Source organism: Gorilla gorilla, chromosome 6 (genome assembly GCF_029281585.2).
Source record: "Gorilla gorilla gorilla isolate KB3781 chromosome 6, NHGRI_mGorGor1-v2.1_pri, whole genome shotgun sequence".
In the NCBI taxonomy this organism is placed as follows: domain Eukaryota; kingdom Metazoa; phylum Chordata; class Mammalia; order Primates; family Hominidae; genus Gorilla; species Gorilla gorilla.
Genome location: NC_073230.2, coordinates 153,701,066 through 153,723,841, shown reverse-complemented (window position 1 = coordinate 153,723,841; position 22,776 = coordinate 153,701,066). Strand labels below are relative to the sequence as shown.

Here is a 22,776-nt window from a genome sequence, read left to right as displayed (position 1 = left end):
CGTGAATCACAGGTCTTTTGCATTTAAATTTTTACATTTTATTTTTAAAAAACTGAGTGAATAAAATGACTTCTATTCAGAAGTACTTCGATGACATAGTGTGTTATGTAATCTATATCATTTAAAGAAGGTCCTTTAAAGAAGGTTATTAAAAGTGCTTTTTAAACTCTAGTTCCAAGTAATTGTCAGATGTTTTTTCCTCTTAAACTGTAGGTCTTGGGGAACATCAGACTGTTGTTTAAGTATGTCTAATTTAGCTTAATTTGTACTTATTTTGATTATATTTTTAGTATATGTGCTGTCAAAGTGAGCATGTGTATTTATTTTAATTATATGTACTGGTATAACTCGAGTCAAAGTCCTCTTTAAGGAATATTAAAAAAAGAAAGAAAAGATCTACATGGTATAATTGTTTATTCTTAGTATTGTTGATATGATTTGGCTTTGTGTCCCCACCCAAATCTCATCTTGAATTGTAATCCCATAATTCCCACATGCCATGGGAGGGACCTGCTGGGAGGTGACTGAATCATGGGGGTGTTTTCCCCCCATGCTGTTCTTGTGATAGTGAGTTCTCACAAGATCTGATGATTTTATAAGCGTCTGGTGTTTCTCCTGCTGGCACTCATTCTCTCCCCTGCTGGCACTCATTCTCTCCCCTGCTGGCACTCTTTCTCTCTCCTGCTGGCACTCATTCTCTCTCCTGCTGCCTTGTAAAGAGTTGCCTTCCTTCATGATTGTAAGTTTTCTGAGGCCTCCCCAGCCATGTGGAACTGCGAGTCAATGAAACCTCTTTCCTTTGCAAATTACCCAGTCTCAGGTATTTCTGTATAGCAGTGTGCAAATGGACGAATACAGTTATTACATGTGAAGCCCACAAAGCTTTAAAGCCCACCTCTTCCCAAAATAATTCTCATCAAACCTAACCAAACCTAAGTAGAAAGGGTTTTCAAAGGGAGTATTTACTGCCATGTTGAACCTCTTTGGCCTTTCTTCTACTGCTTGCCATGAAGAGATTCTGTGCTTTTTGATATGGGTGGACATGGGTTGAGGTTACAGGAGTAGCCTAAGGATAAAAGTCAGGCTTTCTGTTTGATTTAGAAGCGCATTCCAAACTTGAGTCTGCCTTCAGGAAGTGTTTTGAACTGGCTTTTCAAGTGTAAAGACTATTGTGGGCCCTGCTGTCAACATGTCAAAACTAATGTGATGGACTATAATTTTTAGTACTTTATGATGAACCCTTAGGGTTATGGCATTACATCTACAGTTTGCTAGGCAGTGATTGATTTTCTTGATTGACAGGAGACACAGTTTATTGTGCCCCATGTCTGCAGGGCAAGGGACAGTTGATGGAGCAGCTTTGAACTCTGCCAGCAATCCAGAGATGTCAGTGTGCCAAGATAAAGAACTCAACTTCATTCATTTGGTTATAGTGAGAATGTGTTTATTGGCAACAAGAATATGGCTAACCTTTGTAAGCGTAAAGAAAGAAAACATTTCTTGCTATAGCCTTCTACTTTTATGTCAAGAAAGACTCAGAACTTGTCAGGTTTCACTTGCACTTCCCCCCACTTCCTACAGAGCAGAAGCTTACTAGTTGTAAAATATAAAGTGTTCTTTTTCTCATGCATTTCTAACATATATAGATTCTTGTGAGAATTTATTGGGGCATTTTGTTTATAGTGGCATAGATTTTATAATATTAGGTTTAGTAAACTTGGACAGACCCATTACAGTTGCATTATGGGAGGTAATGCTCTTAGATGGAAACTGATTTAAATCATTCAGAATCTCTTTACACTTTCAACTTGAAAGGTTGGATGACAGTAACTAGATATATGCTCAGGTTTGCAGGGCCCAAGGCATATTACGTGGATTTCTTTCACTATATAGGTAGTAAGCCTAAACATCTATTTACCTCAAAAATACTTAATCTATTCTCAAAGAAAATATTTACAAACTTTGAAATTGTATAGTTGTACATTTTGAACCATCTCCAGTTTCATTAGATTGTTCTTGAGCTATCATGATCAAAACACGATTTAGCGATTTGAAGGGAAGCCATTTGGCATCTGTAGCTGTTGCTGTTGTCCTTTCTAGTACCGTTCCTGGAACATTTTGTGTCATATTGATTTAAGTGTAGTACTCAGGGCTTCAGGACCTGGAAAGGGCCACTGAGTTTTAGGAGGGAGTAATTTCATTCTGCAAAGAATCCTTTTGGGCAAGCAACCAAGGGAAGAGTACCTATTCAAATTGGGGACGAGTCACTTGATTTTTAGAGAAAGTATATGGAATTGATTTATTGTAAATGGACATAAAGTCATTGCTGAAAATGCCGCTTAGCAGATACTTATTGAGTGCTTACTGTGTATGTGGCAGAGTTTTAGGTAATGGATCCAGGAATTTATGTGCTAGTGTGGGGAGACAGACATTAGAAAAAAGATTGAATGAACAAACTGGTGATAAATTTATTATAAAAAACAAATCAGGTTAAGAGTGAGTGCTAGTGTGGAGTTGAAGGTGTTTCTATCTTACATAGATTGCTCAGGGAAGTTCTATGATAACTAACATTTGAGCAGAGAGCCAAGGAATTAGTGTGAAAGGGAAAATAAGGCATTAACTGAATATGTGGCTATCTACAGTAAGTCTAAAAGGTGGCATTGTGCTCTGTATGTTTTAGGAGCAGCAAGGAGGGCACTGTGTCTGTCGCAGGGATGGGGGCTGTGGGGGAGGAGGGAGGGAAATAGGAAATAAAGTAGGGAGAGAGAGAAGCCAGGTTATGTAGAGCTTTGTAGGTGATTTGTGAGGAATTTGACTTTTACTGTGAAAGGAAGCCAGTGGAGGTTTTTGAACCAGGAAATGACTTCCTCTGACTATATTTTAACAAGATCCATCTGGCTGGTGTGTGGAGAATAGAGTATAAGAGAGGCAAGTGTAGAAGCAGAGAGGCCAATTAGAGGGCTGTTTTATACAGTCTAGAGATGAAAACTGTTCACGGGGAATAGAGCGTCGGTGGTAGATATGGTACTGGGATGGGCAGCACTGTGGATGGAGCAGGTTTGCATGGAGAGAAGATTCAGGAATCTGATTTGGACTTGTTGAGTTTGAGATGTCTGTTAGCTCTTCAAGTGGAATTGTTGAATAGGCAGTTAGACATAGAGTTCTGGAGTTCAGGGGGAAAGCCCCGGGTTGGTGTCATGCATATGGAAGTCACCATTATAGACGGCATTTGAAGCCATGAGACTAAAGGGGATTACTTAGGGAGTGGGTATAGATTGAGAAAAGGTCCAAAGATCTGCACCTGGGGCACCGGGCACTCTTACATATGGAAGCTAGAGATATTCACTATTTATTCAACAGGTTTTATTCAGTACTTTCTATGCAGATAAGGAATAAGCAGCAAACAAGGCTGAGAAGGAGTGGGTCAGTCACACAGAAGGAGAACCAATAGAGAGTGTTTTCCTCAAGTCAAGGGATGGGGGGATTGCTTGCCCAAAGTGATTCTCTGCAGAATGAAATTACTCCCTCCTAAAACTCGATGGCCCTATGTCCTGAAGCCCTGAGTACTATGCTTAAATCAATATGATACAAAATGTTCCAGGAAGGGTACTAGAAAGGACAACAGCAACAGCAGCAAAAGCCAGTTGTCTTGCCTTCAAATCGTTAAATCGTGTTTTGATCATGATAGCTCAAGAACAATCTAATAAAACTGGAGATGGTTCACAAAGTGCAACCACACAACTCTCTCCCTACTTTATTTCCTGTCCCCCTCCTCTCTCCCCCACCGCCCCCATCCCTGATCATTCAAGAAGAAAGATTCAAGGAGTGATCTACCCTGTTATGCTGCTGAGATGTGTTAGGCAAGAAGAGAACTGAGAATTAGTTATTGAGTTTTACAGAAGAGGTCACTGGTGACCCTGACGAGCATTATTTATGGGATATGGTAGGATGTACATCTCACTGAAGTAAGTTTTGCTGGAGACTGAAATAGAAGGATGAGGCGGAAGCCGAAGATGATGGAGGATACAGTGATTATATAATTTATTATCCAAGCCAGGGCAGTCTGCGAATGAATGGAAGGGGACACAGTTTGTTATTATGCTGATGCAACTGGCATATACCATTTGGTCACTCTTGGGAGAGGGCAAGAAAGATTTCTCAGGGAAGTACCTGTTTATTTCTACTCTTTGTTTACTTTCTCTGAAGCAATTTCTTATATGTGACTTACCAATTTTTTTAGTCCATTGGTAATTCAATTATTTTAATAGACTTTGGTATGGAATATTTGTTCAGAGCCTTTTAATAGTTCTGCTTTGTCCACATGCAATTTATTTCCTCAAAGAACGAATTGACTTGACACTTTTGATTTCCCTATGCACACTTGAAAAAAATCCTGTGCTTAAATATAGAAGTTTGTGCAATATGAATACGAAACTCAGTACTCTAGAGTTTTCATGGTTTAATTGAAATATGAGATATTCGTAATAATAGTCTTTGGTCCTTTGGCAAAATAACTGTTATAATGACTGGCATGTGCTTTGGCTAATATTCATTTTATATCAGTTTCAGTAATTTTTTAAACAGAACATAAAAACCCTTGATAACTTGCCATTAATATTTTTTCTATTGTAGATTGTGTTTTATTGTAATGTAATTTCATTTACAATACTGGGCTTCAGTTTTTTTCCTAAACAAATCTCATACGATATCAATTTTCAAAGGGGAATTCATTTATGTTTATGAAAATCCACAAATAATTTATTGTTTGCTATTTATATATAAAATTTTCAGAGAACAGCAATGAAAAAGAGTGAGATACAGATGAAATTAATATGTTTTAAAGTAACATTGCTGGTTATGAGGGCTTTACACTGTCATTAGCTAATAGCATAAGACACCATACCAGTGGTTCTCAACTTTGGTGACCTGTTAGACTCTTACGGTGCTTGTAAAACATCATGATGCATGGGCCCTACTACAGGCATGTTGAATAAGGATCTCTTGGGGAAGGAGTTGGCTTGCTTGCTTGCTTATTTATTTATTTAGAGAGAGGGTGTCACTCTGTAGCTCAGGCTGGGGGATGCAGTTGCATGATCATAGCTCAGTGTAACCTTGAACTCCTGGGCTCAAGCAATTCTCCCACCTCAGCCTCCAGAGTAGCTAGCACTACAGACATGTGCCACTGTGCCAAGCCAGTTTTTTAAACTTTTTTTTTATAGAGACAGGTTCTTGTTGTGTTGCCAGGCTGGTCCTCAACTCCTGTCCTCAAGCAATCCTTCTACCTTGACCACCCACAGTGCTGGGATTATAGCCACTGTGCTAGCTGGCATTAAAAAAATCTGTGATTACAGAGAGGCTGAGACCTACTACTCTATATACTGAAGGATAAATTTATCATTTATGATAATTGATGTAAATCTGAAGTTCAAATGTGTTTATAATTTCCCTTCCTCCCTCCATCCCTTTCTTCAGAGCTTAGTTCTTATCAGAGCTAGTTACAGTCTACTTCAAGCTTGTTAAGACTTGCTAGTTCTAGGAGGAAGAAGTGAGCAGTTCAGCATTTACTTGTATGCTTTTGCATGCTTGTGCAGAATTTGTATTATCTTCAATATGTGTTAAAGAATATCTTTAAGCCACTTACCCATTTTGTGAAGATTATGCAAAACTGAATAATCTGTAGTTTTACTTTCCTGGGCACAGGTAAACTGTAGGTCATCCTGATATACTGGAGAAGAGGGTGAGGTGCTGCTGACACCTCTGTGTGGTGCAGCTCTCGCATTTCCTTAGCATATCTCACTCGCAGTAGGTAACCTGTGACCATCTACTATAAGGACAAGTGAGGTCCTTGTGCTTGTCTGCATACTAAATATCGTCTTAATTTCTTTTTAATTAAAAAATACATCAACCTTTCACTCCTGAGTTGCATGACTGCGTTTTCGAGATCATTGATTTAGAGAGTGACTGTGGTTTCTCTCATAGAATTCAAATAGTTTTCCTTCTCACAGTCGGATATAAAAAGAAATTGGTTTTCTTGAGATTTTCTCTTCTATTCTTGTTTTACTTCTTAATTAAAAGAAAATCTGGATGTCATTTAGTTTTCCAAAGGTGGAATAGAATTATCTTTGCCTTCTGGCATAGTGGGTTTTCTTCCTTGCCTTTTTTCTGAAGTCCAAACATGCTTTTGGGCTTCCGTCATAAGGGTTGACAGTTTTGTCCCGTGGAGTAATCACTGAATGAATACCTGATGGAATAGTTGTTCAGTTCTGTTTTTGCTTGCCTCAGAGCTTTTTAAAAAAATTAATAGACTGAAAAAAATAACTTTAGATTTACAGAAAAAGTTGAGAAGATAGTACAGAGAGTTTTTATATAAGCCCCATGAGCAGCTTCCCCTATATTAACATTGGACGTTAGTATGGTGCATTTGTTATAATTAATGAACCAATATTGATACATTATTATCAGTTTATTATTCCATAGTTTGTTCAGATTTCCTTCGTTTTTGCCCAGCGTCCTTTTACTATCCAGGCATCCCCTCCAGGATACCACATTACGTTTAGTTGTCAGGTCCCCTTGGCTCCTCTGACAGTGGCAGTTTTTCAGACTTTCTTTGTTTTTGCTGACCTTGGCAGTTTTGAGTAATATTGGTAAGGTGTATTGTAGGATGCGCCTCTATTGGAATTTATCTTATATTTTTCTCCTGATTAGACTAGGGTTATAGACTTGGGGGAGAAAGACCCTGGAGACAGAGTGCCATTTTAATCACATCATGTTAAAGATACATACTATAAACATGATTTATGACTATTGATGTTGACCTTGATCACCATCCTGAAGTGTAGTGCTTATTATATTTCTCTACTGTAAAGGTTTCTCCCTATTTTCATAATCCTCTTTGGAAGGAAGTTACTATGTGCAGCCCACTCTCTGCTGTGTATAGCCTATAGCTATGTTCTTTCTCCTTTAGGATGGAGGATTGTATAATTTATTTGGAATTATTCTGCCTGGGAGATTTGTCTCTTGTCACCTGTGTATTAATTAATCCATATGGACTCATGGATATTTATTTCATACTCTGGGTTGTAATCCAATGCTACTTTCCTTTTTGCTCAAATTGTTAACAGTTTTGGCCATTGGGACCTCTTTCAGTTGGCTCTTGTGCCCCTCTGACCTACTCTCATCTCTGTGAGTATTTTTGTTTGTTTGGGGGATCATGTTCTTTCTTTCTTTCCGGAACTACCTGGTGCTCCAAGCTCATCTTGAATAGTTCCTTAATAATAGAATCAGCCGTTTCTCTAAAGAGGCAGGATTTTGTTGTTGTGGTTACAGAAGAGGGAGAACTACATACAGTAAAGACAGATGGGATGCCCCTCCCCCTTTCTTAAAATCTGAACTTGTTATGTTTAGTTTTTTACCTTCAAAGGGCCTCTTCGCTTTTTAGCTCAAGGCTGATGATTTGACCTTATTTTTATTTTCATGTTATAAACTTGGCCTTTTGTACTTAACTCAGGATTTTCATGCAATTTGGAGCATTTTGGTTTCAATACATCCATGATTAGGGATTTTTCATCTTCTGTCATTGAAGCGCATTTGAGAAAGCAATTCAGGGACTTTTGACTTAACATTTGAAGGATTAAGACTAGTCTGTCTGTCTTTGTTCTTTTAAATGGAGTGCATCATACATTTTTATAAATAATGAAAAGGTTCTTTCACCATCGCATTTGAAATCCTGCTGTCTGTGCCTACATTTGTCTTTGAGATTGCCTTAGGACACCTGATTAAAAAAATTTATAATTTTTATAACATAATGAAGAAGTTCTTTCTAGTTTTTTTTTCTTAAATCTTTTTGCATATCCCAGGAACAGAATCAGTGTGACAGCTGGAGAACTACTTGAAATAAGACTATTGATTTTTCTTACTTCCTTGGTTCCCAGAGTTTTCTGAATTTTGGGGCATTTAGAACCAGAGGCATTGTCCCATAATTCAGTATCTGAGAGTGATATGGAGCTATATTGTGGTGGAATGTTTGGCTGAGAAACACCCATACACTATTTAGGAACCATGGTGGTTCTGTATGCTACTTTTTCTGCAACCCGCTATGGATTAGTAATCAGGAAGGCTTTGAGCGTAAAATAAATGCCATACTGACTTCCAGGGGAGACAAGATTAGAAAAGGAAAGACTGTCAGATCTTATTAGAAAACTAAACTAGATTAGAAGAGAATATCAGATCCCATTACCTAAATAACTTTATATACAGAAACAGCCTACCATATAGAAATAGCTGAAGTGGTTAATTCTTTTTTATTAATAACATCATTAGTAAAGCCTAACTGTACTATACATTTTATACTGCTTCATTCTTTTCAAAAATGAAATGCCTTCACGGATATTACCTTAATGAAAGTATTGGTCTAGAGGAGCAGTAATGTGGATAATAGTGCTTTCCTCTCTTACCAGATGGCTCTGTGAAGCACAAAAATACCAAGTTCATATATCAAATAATCAGTAACAGCAGTTTCAATCATTCACGTAAACTTACATTCAATATTGTTGAATGCCTCTTTTGGCAGTGTAGACTTTGCTACAGAGAAAAGGACCATTGGGTTATCCAAATTATTAGCTCCTTGCTGTTGAAATCTTATTGAGCATTTACCATGAGCCAGACTCTGAATCTCTTAAACTGATGCTCCGTCCAGGTGGAATGAATGCATGAGCTAATGCATTCATTTTGAATAGTGCATTTTGATGCTTGTCTACTCTTCTTTAGAGTCATCTCAGATTCTTGTTTAGGTCATCTTTACCTTAACACAATCTGGACTGTGATCACTGCATTCATTACAATTAGGTTTTTTTTCTCTCTAGAATATAGAAACCCAAAATAACAGCGACTTGTACAGCATAGAAGTATGTTTTTGTTTTTTGTTTTTTTTTTTCGTTTTTGTGTCCCCAAAACCTAGGTCAGGGCTTGACACATGTTACTTGAAATAATAAATGCGTTGCCTTGCCCGATTAAGCTTCACTGCCCCCACTGAGGTGATAGATTTTAGCCTATGAAACAAGCACCATCTGGGTTTGGGGAACTGGTATGGTGATAACAAAGCAGGATTTCTTAAAGCTTAGTCCATGGACCACCTGTGGTAGAATAACTTGCTTGTAAAATGTAGATTGCCATGCCTCATGCCAAGGGATATAATTTGAAAGGTGTAGGATAGGGTCCAGAAATTTTCATGTCTTATAAATTCCTCTGGGTGATCTGAGAACCACTGGGAAGGAAAGGAAAGGAGAGGAAGAAACTGATTTGCAGTCTCACAACCTTTTAATAAATTCTCATAAAGTAGTGGCAGGGGCTCTATTTCCAGTCCTGGCTCCTGAACTCATGGTAGGACCTATTGCTTCTAGGAGTGCTCTCCAGAATTAAGGCCAAGATTAGGAAATGACTTAGAAGTTTATTTTTCACTCATGTAAAATAAGCTTTGAGGCAGGTAGTGAAGTGCTGGAACGGAGGAAGATTCATGAAGTCATCAGCAACCCAGGCTCTTTACTCTGATGCCCTTGTTCTTATGATCCAAGGTGGCTGCTAGAATTTCATTCAAAGAATCTATCAATTCTTACTTCCAGATGGCAGGAAGGAGGAAGGAAATGAGTAGAAGATAAATCCCCCTTTATTTTAAGGAGACTTTCCAGATATAACAAAGAAAGCTATATGCATCTCTTTGGCCAGAACTTAGCCTTATGACCACATTTTGCCACAAGGTTATTTTTTTCTTACCTGGCCCAGTGAAATGAACAAAAATCCCCTCAGGATCCTCTTAATAAAGAAGAGGCTATTACTGGTCTTCACCATAATCATTCATTCTAAAGCTGCCCAAATAAACATCCTGGATTCTGTTGACCTCTTGGCAAGTGATTTTGCCAGTTCTCAAAACCAGCTATCATCACCATCCTGTTTACGCCTACTCTTATGTCTCCTCCTCATAATCGGTGGGAAAAGTGCTAAAATTATAGATAAATGTGATTTCATATTACCTTTTAGTTAATTCCAATTATATTTCTATTTTTAAAATGTGGATTGTCATGTCCTGTAGTCTTTTATACAGTTGTTTTAAAAATGTTCCATATTCCACTCTAATTCTCCCCTCTCACTTTATTTTACCTTGTTTTAAATAGGTGTAGGTGCAGGCCGGGCACCTGTAATCCCAGGTGGCTCATGCCTGTAATCCCAGCACTATGGGAGGCCGAGGTGGGTGGATCACCTGAGGTCAGGAGTTCGAGACCAGCCTGGCCAACATGGTGAAACCCTGCCTCTACTAAAAATACAAAAATTAGCCAGGCGTGGTGGTGGGCGCCTGTAATCCCAGCTACTTGGGAGGCTGAGGCAGGAGAATCACTTGAACCTGGGAGGCGGAGGTTGCAGTGAGCCAAGATAGTGCCGCTGTACTCCAGCCTGGGCAACAGAGCAAGACTCCATCTCTAAAAATTAATAAATAAATAGGGACAGTTGCAGTGGCTCAGGCCTGCAATCCCAGCACTTTGGGTGGTAGAGGATCGCTTGATGCCAGGCATTGGAAACTGCTTCTTACAAAAAATAAAAATATTAGCTGGGCATGGTGGTGTGCACCTGTAGTCTCAGCTACTCGGGAGGCTGAGGTGGGAGGATCACCTGTGCCGAGGAGTTAGAGACTGCAGTGAGCTACGATTGTACCACTGTGCTCCGGCCTGGGTGGCAGAGTGAGACCCTATTTCTTTAAAAAAAAAAAAAAAAAAAAAGACAACCTCAGTTTTGAGGCACGTGATGCGCCTTCATGTGCCTCAGTCTCAGTCCCTCTTTTCTCAGCAGGAGATACGCCTTACAGGTGGTGGTGGTGGTGGGGGACACGCCATTTCTCTTGACTGCTGTTCAGAGCAGTGCCTGAACAAGGTGTGCTCTGAAAATACCTGTTGAAAGAACAAATGGACAATTCCCTTCTTCCTCTTACTTCCCTCTCCTATTTAGGATACAAGATTGTTTCTATATTTAAAATATTTTATCTTGACTTTGTTGCATTATTTTTTCCATTTCTCACAGTTAACTTTTTATATTTTAAGGAAAGGTGACTATTCTTCCTTCTTAATCAACTCCTGACTGTTCACTAATTCCTTGGTCACTTCACTATCTTGAGTCTCCCTCTGTGAATTTTCGGATTTTCTTTGAGATCTCCCTCCCCTCGGCCTCTTGTTCAATCTCCTTGACATTTCTGTAGCATGCTGTGTTATTGGCTGCATGTTCTTGGAAATACCTTCTTATCCTTCTGCCTTTATGGGTTTTCCTTCTGTATTTTCTCTGTTGACCTCCTTCGGCTCTGTTACGGTGAGGAAAACACAATGTCTTTGCTTTCATCTCTATTCTTTTCTCTCTTTGCCCTCCCCTGCTTTGTGCAGTATCTCAGTGGCTTGCCTACTCTTTTACCTTCAGCTCTGATGTCTATATGGATTCCAAATTATATAAATTGTGTTTACTACTCATTACTGCATCACTCTTTTTGTAGAGGAATTTAAGTTGGTGCCTCAAGTTAAATTCCTACGTTATCTTAAACATTATGTTTAAAATTACTGATGTTAGTATCACATCATTAGGGCATTGCTTCTAAAACTGTTCATTGGAGTAACCCTAATGGATAAGGAGAGCAGCTTCTCGTGGGCTGTTTTTCTTGTCTAGAAAGCCCCTTCCTTTATTCTTTGCACCTTCTTTCTCTTTGAAAGATCAAGTTCAAAAATCTACATTTCACAAAAATCTCTGGGATGACACCAGACTTTATTGGCTTCCTAGCCTTTGAACTCCCGCTATACTCATTTATCTATTTATCTGGCACTCCTCCTGTGCTTCTGTTATATTGTATTTTGAATAAATCATCTTTATTGTAAGTGTCTCATCTCACAGCTTGTAATCTTATCCCTGTTTGTACTCCCAGTGCCTAGTATACAATTGGCACTTAATAATATTTGCTGTGGATGATGGCATACCCTTTTTATTTACTTATTGTGTTCTATTTCTAACAGTGAGATTGCTTAAAAACAATTTTTCTTAAACATTTAATTTTTCACAAATGAAATGGAGGGTGCTTGGACTGAACTGAATGACAGATTTTCAATACCTGATTGTACTTTGCTTTGCACTATTTTAAGTACATTATAAAAGGTGTGGAATGATTGTCTTAAAAGTAAACTTTTCTTCATCTTTGTCTTTGGAGTGTCACTAAAAACCTGGAATAAGAGAATCATGAGAAGACCTAGTAGGATTTGTGAAAGCACACAGGGTTTTGCTTTGGAAAGTTCAGGATAGGGTAAGTGTGGAAGGAAAGAAAGAGAGAAAAAGAATATGAATGAATGTGAAAATACACACCCACTAGATCCATACCATTTGATAAATAAGGTCAGGATGATATAAAACTAGCCAGGTAGAAGGATAGTTGTGTCAAAGTAGTGGATATATTGGAAGGATGAGAATTTATATCAAGAACATTTGTGCTTCTCACCCCCTACAAAAAGTTTACCCAGTTGTTTCTATGATACATTGCTCAACAATATGGTAATGTGACAGATACACTAAGTAAAATAGGACCCGTTAATGTATGATGCCTTTTAAAATTAAGGTATGGGAAATTCACTGTGATTGAACTTTAGTTCTGTGTATACTGAAAATCTGGACTAGTAGCGTATGATTTTAGACTCATATAAGGGGAACAAAAGACTCAGTTCACTTATGTATTTTATTTTGCTTTCTTTTTTTCTCTAGGGAATTTGAAGTACTGCCTTGTAATTCTTAATCAGCCTTTGGACAACTATTTTCGTCATCTTTGGAACAAAGGTAACCTTAATTAGCATTTCTATTTCTTTGCTTTCTTACTTTATTTGGGACTGACCAACATGACTATTAAGTACCCTGAAACCTGACTAAAAAGTGGAATTCATAATAAGGTGATTCAATTATTAATGATTGGAATCATTTATTATCGCTTCTCTGTTAAACTGTTTAAATGTGATTTCCAAAGCATGGACTCCGAAGGACGGAATACCATACTGTATTTCAGAACTACAGTGTGGATATTAAGCCTGAATCCTCAACAAGTATTTGTTCAAGTGTAAATTATTTTTGGCACCAGTGGTAGCAGAAAAGCATCCACATGCCTCATCTGTTGCAGCATCCAATAAGGTATCTGCAGGGTGATCAGATTTGCAAAATCGAAAAAGATGATGATGCTAGTATGTAAGAACCTCTTGGGGTGCTGAAAAATATAGTTAAAAATGGGATAGTGTCACAGAATTGATACTATTGGAAGGTTTTGTGTAAGAAACAGGCTTCATTAACTGTTTATATTATTCTTTAACTTTTATAGGATTATCTCTAGGTTGGAAAATAATGTTCAATATCATTTGCTGTTTTGAATCTCTGTTCTTCTCCCATGAAACAATGAATTTTTTTGTTGTTGTTGTGTTTTTTCCAAAGGAGCATTTTTGTGGAGTTGTCAGTGGAAGTTTTAGGCCAAGGTAGATAGGCAGAAGAACTTGATTCGTGATGCATTGATGCATATTTTTGCCATTCCTGATTCCCTCTTATCATCAGAGAACTCTTTAGTATTCTCAACATTGTGTTTATGTTTCTTAGAATGCAAACCTCATATGTGAATAAGCTCACATCTGTAGTTGAGATAGTTGTGATACTAGAGGGAATAAATCATCACAAGTGATTTTTGTGTAAAGAACTTTTTTTGTCTAATATAATTACAGTGAAAACTCTTGGTATTCTAAATTGAAGTATGTGTAAGTTAGTGAACTTAAAATTTCACATTATAATTGTACTAACATTTCTCTCAAAGCATAAAAATTATTTAACCATTAACTTTTCTTTCTTAGCACCCTGCTAATTAGGTAGTTATTTGAATGGCTGTAATGTCTTTTGTCACTGTGTCTCTAGTGCCTAGTGCAGTATCTGTCACATAATTGCTATTAATGACAATAAATGAAAGAATGAATTTAGTATGGCTTATATTGCTAGAAAATACTAAAATGGTTAGGTATATCCTTTCTAATTGAATTTATTGTATCACATTTTATATTGTTTGGGGAGAGTGTGAGTGACTGTTTTATTGCAAACATTAGAAATAGAATAACCATTGATCCAAACCGTTGGAGACCTTGAATATTCAAAGCTACATCTAAAGACGTCTGTTACGTTTGGGGGAGTTGAGGGTCTTAATTTTGCAAATAGTGTGAATGATGTAGACTTTTGAGCCGACCGAAGTTCCCCATTTCATTAGTTTTTCTATAAGGATCAGTCTGTACATGAAAAAAAACTAAGGTATCTGAAGTATCAGGTATACTGAAATGGCTAGTTAATTCTCATTTCCAAAATAATTTGTCTTTTTTAGGTTATTGAGATGTTAAGTTCTTTCACATATATACTAGGATAATCCTTGGTGTTCTGGAGCCTTTAACCATTGTAAGAAACAGGCCTATTGATAAATACTAAAGAGTAGGTTTTTTGTGATTCTCTTAACAGAAGCTGTGCTTTTTATGCTTGTAGTGTCCCCTTTTGTGTTTCTTTTCTTCTGAGTTAAGGAAACAAAATAGAGAAGTATTGAGCTTGAGTTGTTAATCTTAACATAGGAAAGGCTTAGGAAAATGGATAGGGCAGCATTGAGAGTTTGGGAGAGGAGACAGTATTATGGGTTGGGTATTAGCAAGTATGAAGTGGCTTGGGGGTGGTGTCCCCATTACCTTTTAACGCATGTGCTCAACATTTTCTGTAACTTCTGTTCTATGATACAAAGATTTGTGAAGAGCTGAAATCAAGGGATGAAGACTGGGCTGTTAAAATGGTTGCAAGCTTCAAAATGCAGAGAAATCTGAAAGTGTTGCATAGTATATAAGACTCCTGCATAAAACTGGCAATTTCACTTTATGCCAAGCACTTCCTGTTGAGTAGATGTTTCCTGAGATTCATTTCAGGGGAAAGACTATGTTGAAAGTTTATCTTAAAGTTTCTTCCTGCAATGGTTAAGTGATATTTTTACCAGCATCGAATCCATACGGGTCTGCAGCAACCCCATCCTTGCCTGCTCAGGGATATAATTCAGCTGAGGGCAGAAGTAGGTTTAAGGTAAAGGGAGAGACTGAGGCAAGTTTTAGAGCCGGAGTGAGAATTTATTAAAAAGTGTTAGAGCAGGAGCGAAAGGAAGCAAAGTACACCTAGAAGAGGGCCAAGCTGGTGACTTGAGAGATTCAAGTGCCCTGTTTGGACCTTGATTTGGGGTTTTATACATGGCCATAGTTCGCGGTTTGTGTTTCTTCTCCCCTGATTCTTCCTTTAGGGTGGGCTGTCTGCATGTACAGTAGCCCAGTGGCCCAGTGGCCAGCCAGCACTTGGGAGGGGCCACATGCTCAGTGTGTTTACTAAAGTTGTGTGCATGCTCATTTGAGCCATTTTTCCCTTACCAGTCAAGTATTCCTAGAGGAAGATCATATACCAGTTAAACTCCACCATTTTGCCTCTTGCAGTGTGCATGCTGAGCCTACTCGCCCAACTCCAGAGACCTTATAAGGAAGCAGCTGATCACCAGCTCCAGGTGTTTTCTATCTATTGGGAGGTTGCCTTTCCCTGGTGCTGGCTGCCACAAATTATTTTAGAGAAACAGTTTAACAACTGCCTGACCATCACCTATGGTCCCCTGACATTCCTGGGGAGGGGAGTTCTCCTGCTGTGCTCATGTCTGCCTAACTACCTACTCTAACAATGTCAGTTATGAGATTTAGCTTAAATGCCTAAGGAGGGAGTTCAAGAGAGATTAAAATTATGGAGGTTTTAATGTATTTTCTCTTTTATACATCATGAAGTTTAGTGATTTTCTTGGTTAGAAGTCTTGGAGCATATCTCTCTACCTGTTCCAGCATTTTCTATGTTTGGTTTGATGATAAAGTAAGCACTTAGGTAGATGGGTAAATAGAAAGATGGGTAGATGGAAGTAGAGTTAATGTCTAACTTTTCTGTAATATCAGAGGTTATTGCTATTTATGACTTGCTATTGGTCTTAGATTTACTAACTTTTTTTTTTTTTTTTTTTTTGAGATGGAGTCTCACTCTGTCACCCAGGCTGGAGTACAGTGGCACGATCTTAGCTCACTGCAGCCTCTGCCTCCCGGGTTCAAGCGATTCTCCTGCCTTAGCCTACTGAGTAGCCAAGATTACAGGCATGCGCCACCACGCCCCGCTAATTTTTGTATTTTTTAGTAGAGATGGGGTTTCACCATGTTGGTCAGGCTGGTCTTGAACTCCTGATCTCGTGATCTGCCTGCCTCGGCCTCCCAAAGTGCTGGGATTACAGGCTTGAGCCACCATGCCCAGCTACTAACATGTTTTTAAAAAATATTTTGAGTTAGGCTTTATTTCAGGAAGTGTCTTTCTCTTCCTGAAATATGTGATAAGTGCAAAAGTAGGGATATGTATGTTAGAAGGGCTCTGCCTATTTCTTTTAGGTTAGTTATTCTCGACTGGGGTCACAGTGCTAACAGTGTTCTCAAAGTTAGTAGTGGAGAACTCTGCTACAAAACATCATGAAAAACAGACATACTGGAATAAGGTTATATTGAGTGACTGTGTATGAGGTTTCTAGGAGTTCAGCTTAACACATATCCTCATTGTTAGCATGTAATCACAGCCTTTCTCCACTTTTTCCGCATGATTTACAGGACAGTGGTGATCATGTTAATTAGATTATGGCTAGATGATCAGATTCTTTTAAGGACCTGGGGTCCTTAAGATCACCCCAGGGTATGGGCAGTGTACTTATTTTCATTGACACTGAAGTCATAAAATATTTGACATATCAGGCAGGTCTTACAGATTAAAAAGAGGCACAAGTAGCATTCGTGAATTAAAGTATAAGCAATGTCTTTGGTTTTATAGCATTAGTTATGTTCCATTTGTTTTTGACTGACACTAGTTGAGGCCCTTCTGTGTCAGGCATTGGGCTGGTTGCCAGGGACATGATAGTGGCTACAATTGAGAGGTGGAGTCTGTTAAGTGCAGCCTGTTCCTGTGACAGCATGTCCGAAGCTCTGTCTGTCCAAGCCGCAAGTGCTTAGAATGAACTAGCCATGCCCCTGCTTCTTAAGAATTGATATTTTTGTAATAGTTGGTTAATTGACTCTACTTCGTTCATTTCTATTTGCTTTTCTTTAAAATGAAAACACTCTACCTAAATAGTTTGTAATAGACTAAATAGACTTGCCATAGTAATTATGCTAATCTTGTGCTAGTGATTAGTATTGGCATTAGATTTGTTTTAAATGAGGTAGAAATCTGCTATAAAGCACCTTACTTCAATTGTAGTTTTTTTGTGACAAACTCTTTCCTTCTTAAATTATGTACCCCAGGCTTTTGTGTAAGCCTTGGGGTTTTCACTTGATTATTTTAAGTTAAACACAACCAAATTTATATTATATAAAGTTTTCTATCCTATAAACTTTATATTAAAGTTTTCTATCCTATAAACTTTATATTAAAGTTTTCCTTTATCTTTCCTTTTTCATTCTTATTTCTCTATTTAGTGGGACCTATTTATCTCAGTTTTGGTGTCTTCTGTGTTTTTTTCTCATTAAAATAGAGAAATCAGATACCTGTCACTTTCACGTGTAGATTGGTTAAATAGATAGTTATGCTTTAATGTGCTTGGTATCAGTTGCTATTTTAATCCTGTTTCATCTATTGTATGCATTATTCCTGTTAGAGGAATTTTAAGGGAAACATGTTTTTAGATGATAACTTTGAAATTTTGAAATCACCTTAAGGTGATTTCTTTAAGCTGACCCTGGAAGGGCCAGTCCCCACAAGAATGTATATCCAACATAGTTTTTTCCTTTGGCCTCATCTCCATGGCTACCTCTTCCTGTGTATTTAATGATTAATCTAAATAGAGCTGCCATTTACTTTTTTCCTGTGGAAAATAGACTTTTACTTACTTATATTGCAGACTTTCACCCATGCCTTAAGGTCCAACTCAAATGCCACCTCTTCTGAAAACTTCCTTAGCTTCCACAGGTAAAGATAGATTTTCTCAAATGTCACCTTATCTTTCCTTGAGGATGAACTTCTTGAAAATGGATGCAAAGTGCTTAGCTGATGGTGTTTTCATAGTTCTTGTGAGACTGGCCTGGTAGCCGTTGTGGGTCATCCTGACAGTTGGGGAAGGTCACTGCCTGTGTTTGATGCAGCCAAAGACAGGTCCTGGAAATCCTCTTGCGCTGATGTGGACCAGTTAGCAGGCTGCAGGCACATGCTTGCGCCTCCTCATGCACTCTCTTTCTCTCTTTTTCCCCAGATTCCTCTTTGGTCTTCAGTCTCAGTTGGGTCCCTTTTCTAATTCTGCTAAACTTGAGCTTTGTCACTCACATTTCTTTTCTCTGCTCTGTGACTCCTCTGTACTTATTTGATATTTCCTGGTACACCCAATCAGAACTGATATTTTCATTACTCTCTCCTTCTTTCGTTATAGTGCACGTGCAAAAATGTATTTCTTTTTTTTTTTTTTTTTTGCCTTTTTGGTTTCATGCCTTTGACAGTTAAGATGCCAGTAAATGTATCATTCAAATATATCTTCTTTGTCTATTAAGATATTATGGTAGGGTGCATCTTTTAATTATAGAAGGATATATAAGTTAGCAGTACCATTGTCTTCTGACATTATTGTCTAAAGAGATTAGTCATATATTGGGTCCTTTTTGTTAAATAACTTGTTTATGAGAACTGTAGATTAACTTATTTATTTATTTATTTTTGAGACACGGTCTCACTCTGTGACCTAGGCTGGAGTACAGTGGCATGATCACAGCTCACTGCAGTCATGACCTCATGAGCTCAAGCGGTCCTCCCACCTCAGCCTCCTGAGTAGCTAGGACTACAGGCGTGCACCACATACCCAGCTAATTTTTTATTTTTTGTAGAGGTGGGGTCTCCCTATGTTGTCCAGGCTGGTCTCGAACTTGTGGCCTCAAGTGATCCTCCTGCCTCAGCTTCGCAGAGTGCTGGGATGATAGGAATGAGCCACTGTGCCCAGCCATTAACCTTATTTTCATAAATGTAAATTCTTTAGCTTTTCCTTAGATTTTTCATCTTTAATTATAGAACCAAGTGTGCATTTTTAAAAGTTAAAACCTCACAGTTTGGTTTAAAAATGTCAGTCCCCATTAACTATATATATATATATATATTTTTTTTTTTTTTTCTTTTTTGAGATGGAGTTTCGCTCTTGTTGCCCAGGCTGGAGTGCAATGGCACGATCTCGGCTCATTGCAACCTCCACCTCCTGGGTTCAAGTGATTCTCCTGCCTCAGCCTCCTCAGTAGCTGGGATTACAGGCACCCGCCACCACGCTCAGCCAATTTTTGTATTTTTAGTAGAGACGGGGTTTCACCATGTAGGCCAGGCTGGTCTCAAACTCCTGACCTCAAGTGATCTGCCCACCTTGGCCTCGCAAAGTGCTGGGATTACAGGTGTGAGCCACCGTGCCCAGACCCATGAACTATTATTTCTGTCATTATCTTTGTTTTATGCTTTTAATTTTACTTTTCATTATTTCTCATGAAATGATTTTTAAATGTAATTTCTAACAGGGTAATAAGTGAAATCCTATTACTAAATAGAAAAATGCCCCTGAATTGGTGACTGTAAGACCATGTGACTCTGTGTGCTTCATGGCAGTTAGTATAGACATATCAACTGCCTGTTTTACTTCCTTCTTTATGCCATTTAGATCTCTGTCCAACTGGTATGTCAATTTTTAATGTATCCAGAAAATGACTGCCAAGTTTGTATGGCTACTTATGTTTTCTTTTTTAACATTCAACATTTTATGTATGTTTTTTGAGTGTTTGCTCCATGTTTAATTCACTTGCATGTGCATACACACACAGATATACAAACACAAACAGACACACAGTTTTATCTTTTGTTTGCTTCAGTGAAGTGGGCCTGGTGTGTGGATAATTTGAGGAGTTTAAGCACATTGCTAATAATTATCCTTGCTAGAGAGGCTAAGTAGTATCTTTGTGATGCTGTACCTTTAGTGAAAGAAATTAAAATTTAAAAAAACACAAAGAATTCTATTTTTATACTAACCAGGTGGTGGGCTATTACATAAAACTAGAAAATATAAGTAGAACTTCAAAACAGACAATTTACTAGAGGTGAAGTCAACATTTTGCATTTATTTTTCTTATAGTTGTTGGTGCCCAGTTCTTTAGAAGGTGTGGTATCATTCTGCCAATCAAAATGCTTGGATCTCAAATGCCCTTTACTGAAACACAGACATCTTCATTTTTAACAAATATTTACTTTCCTGGTAATATATTTGTTATGCAGTAATTAAGGTCTTTTCTCCTTGGTGGTGTTTCTTTTTTTTTTTCTTTCTATTTCACTTGTAATATACATTTAATCAGTTAGTTTTAAAGACATCTGAAAATGTAGGCTTGGGAAAGCAGCCAGAGAAACATGGTGGAGTTCACCTTCGTTTTTTCCCATATTGCATAGTGTATAGTAATATACAGAAACAGATATTTTTGCCCTGCCCTACTATAAGCTCTACATAATGTTATATGTTAGATGTATATTATTGTTCCTCCTGTATATATTTAAATTGTCATTCCATGTTGCTTCTCTTTTGTAATAATTTGTTCCAAGATTGATTCCTTCTAGAATCTTATTTTTAAGATCATGCCATTTAGTTGAATATAGGTGAATTAAAGAACGTTTACACTGAGCATTTGTGTGTGATTATACATTAAAAAATAACTTGAACTTTTTTAATAGTCCTAGTTCTTGGGGGCAACTGAGACTTTTGAGCTTTCAGTTTTACAGTGATAGCTGCTTTGGGGTCTATGGAAAGAAACGTCCATGGCGCAGAAAAGATCATGAGGGGATATAACATGCTCTCCTCCCATCACGCTACCTGACTTCAAACTATGCTACAAGGCTACAGTAACCAAAACAGCATGGTACCAAAACAGAGATGTAGACCAACGGAACAGAACAGAGCCCTCAGAAATAATACCACACATCTACAACCATCTGATCTTTGACAAACATGACAAAAACAAGAAATAGGGAAAGGATTCCCTGTTTAATAAATGGTGCTGGGAAAACTGGCTAGCCATATGTAGAAAGCTGAAACTGGATCCCTTCCTTACACCTTATACAAAAATTAATTCAAGATGGATTAAAGACTTAAATGTTAGGCCAGGCGCGGTGGCTCATGCCTGTAATCCCAGCACTTTGGGAGGCCAAGGCGGGCGGATCACGAGGTCAGGAGATCGAGACCATCCTGGCTAACACAGTGAAACCCCGTGTCTACTAAAAATACAAAAATTAGCCGGGCATGGTGGCGGGCGCCTATAGGCCCAGCTACTCAGGAGGCTGAGACAGGAGAATGTCGTGAACCCGGGAGGTGGAGCTTGTAGTGAGCTGAGATCATGCCACTGCACTCCAGCCTGGGTGACAGAGCGAGACTCCATATCAAAAAACAAAAAACAAAAAACAAAAAAAAAAACTTAAATGTTAGACATAAAACTGTAAAAACCCTAGAAGAAAACCTAGGCAACACCACTCAGGACATATGCATGTGCAAGGACTTCATGACTAAAACACCAAAAGCAATGGCAACAAAAGCCAAAATTGACAAATGGGATCTGATTAAACTAAAGAGGTTCTGCACAGCAAAGGAAACTGCCAACAGAGTGAACAGGCAACCTACAGAATGGGAGAAAATTTCTGCAATCTACCCATCTGACAAAGGGCTAATATCCAGAATCTACAATGAACTCAAACAAATTTACAAGAAAAAAACAACCCCATCAAAAAGTGGGCGAAGGATATGAACAGACACTTCTCAAAAGAAGACATTTATGCAGCCAAGAGACACACGAAAAAATGCTCATCATCACTGGCCATCAGAGAAATGCAAATCAAAACCACAATGAGATACCATCTCACACCAGTTAGAATGGTGATCATTAGAAAGTCAGGAAACAATAGGTGCTGGAGAGGATGTGGAGAAATAAGAACACTTTTACACTGTTGATGGGACTGTAAACTAGTTCAACCATTGTGGAAGTCAGTGTGGTGATTCCTCAAGGATGTAGAACTAGAAATACCATTTGACCCAGCAATCCCATTACTGGGTATAAAGGATTGTAAATCATGCTGCTATCAAGATACATGCACACATATGTTTATTGAGGCACTATTCACAATAGCAAAGACTTGGAACCAACCCGAATGTCCATCAATGATAGACTGGATTAAGAAAATGTGGCACATATACACCATGGAATACTATGCAACCATAAAAAAGGATGAGTTCATGTCCTTTGTAGGGACATGGATGAAGCTGGAAACCATCATTCTCAGCAAACTATCGCAAGGACAGGAAACCAAACACCGCATGTTCTCACTCATAGGTGGGAATTGAACAATGAGAACACTTGGACACAGGGTGGGGAACATCACACACGGGGGCCTGTCGTGGGGTGGGGGGAGTGGGGAGGGATAGCATTAGGAGAAATACCTAATGTAAATGGCGAGTTAATGGGTACAGCACACCAACATGGCACATGAATACATATGTAACAAACCTGCACGTTGTATACATGTACCTTAGAACTTAAAGTATAATTAGAAAAAAAAAAACCACGCTCTCCTCCAATTCACTGGGAGACACATTTGAAAGTCTGGTCTACGTTCTTTCTATGT

The 22,776-nt window shown here is 38.3% G+C and overlaps 1 protein-coding gene across 5 annotated transcripts in view; it reads left to right on the top strand.

Annotated features, from left to right (window-relative positions):
* Nucleotides 1-22,776, top strand: part of TPK1 (thiamin pyrophosphokinase 1) — a 391,781-nt gene that overhangs the window by 57,378 nt on the left and 311,627 nt on the right. For all 5 annotated transcript variants that reach the window (XM_063708824.1, XM_063708825.1, XM_063708823.1 and 2 more), the window contains exon 3: nucleotides 12,772-12,843. In XM_063708824.1, the coding sequence (XP_063564894.1) occupies nucleotides 12,772-12,843 (72 nt within the window). The remainder of the gene's footprint in view (nucleotides 1-12,771; nucleotides 12,844-22,776) is intronic.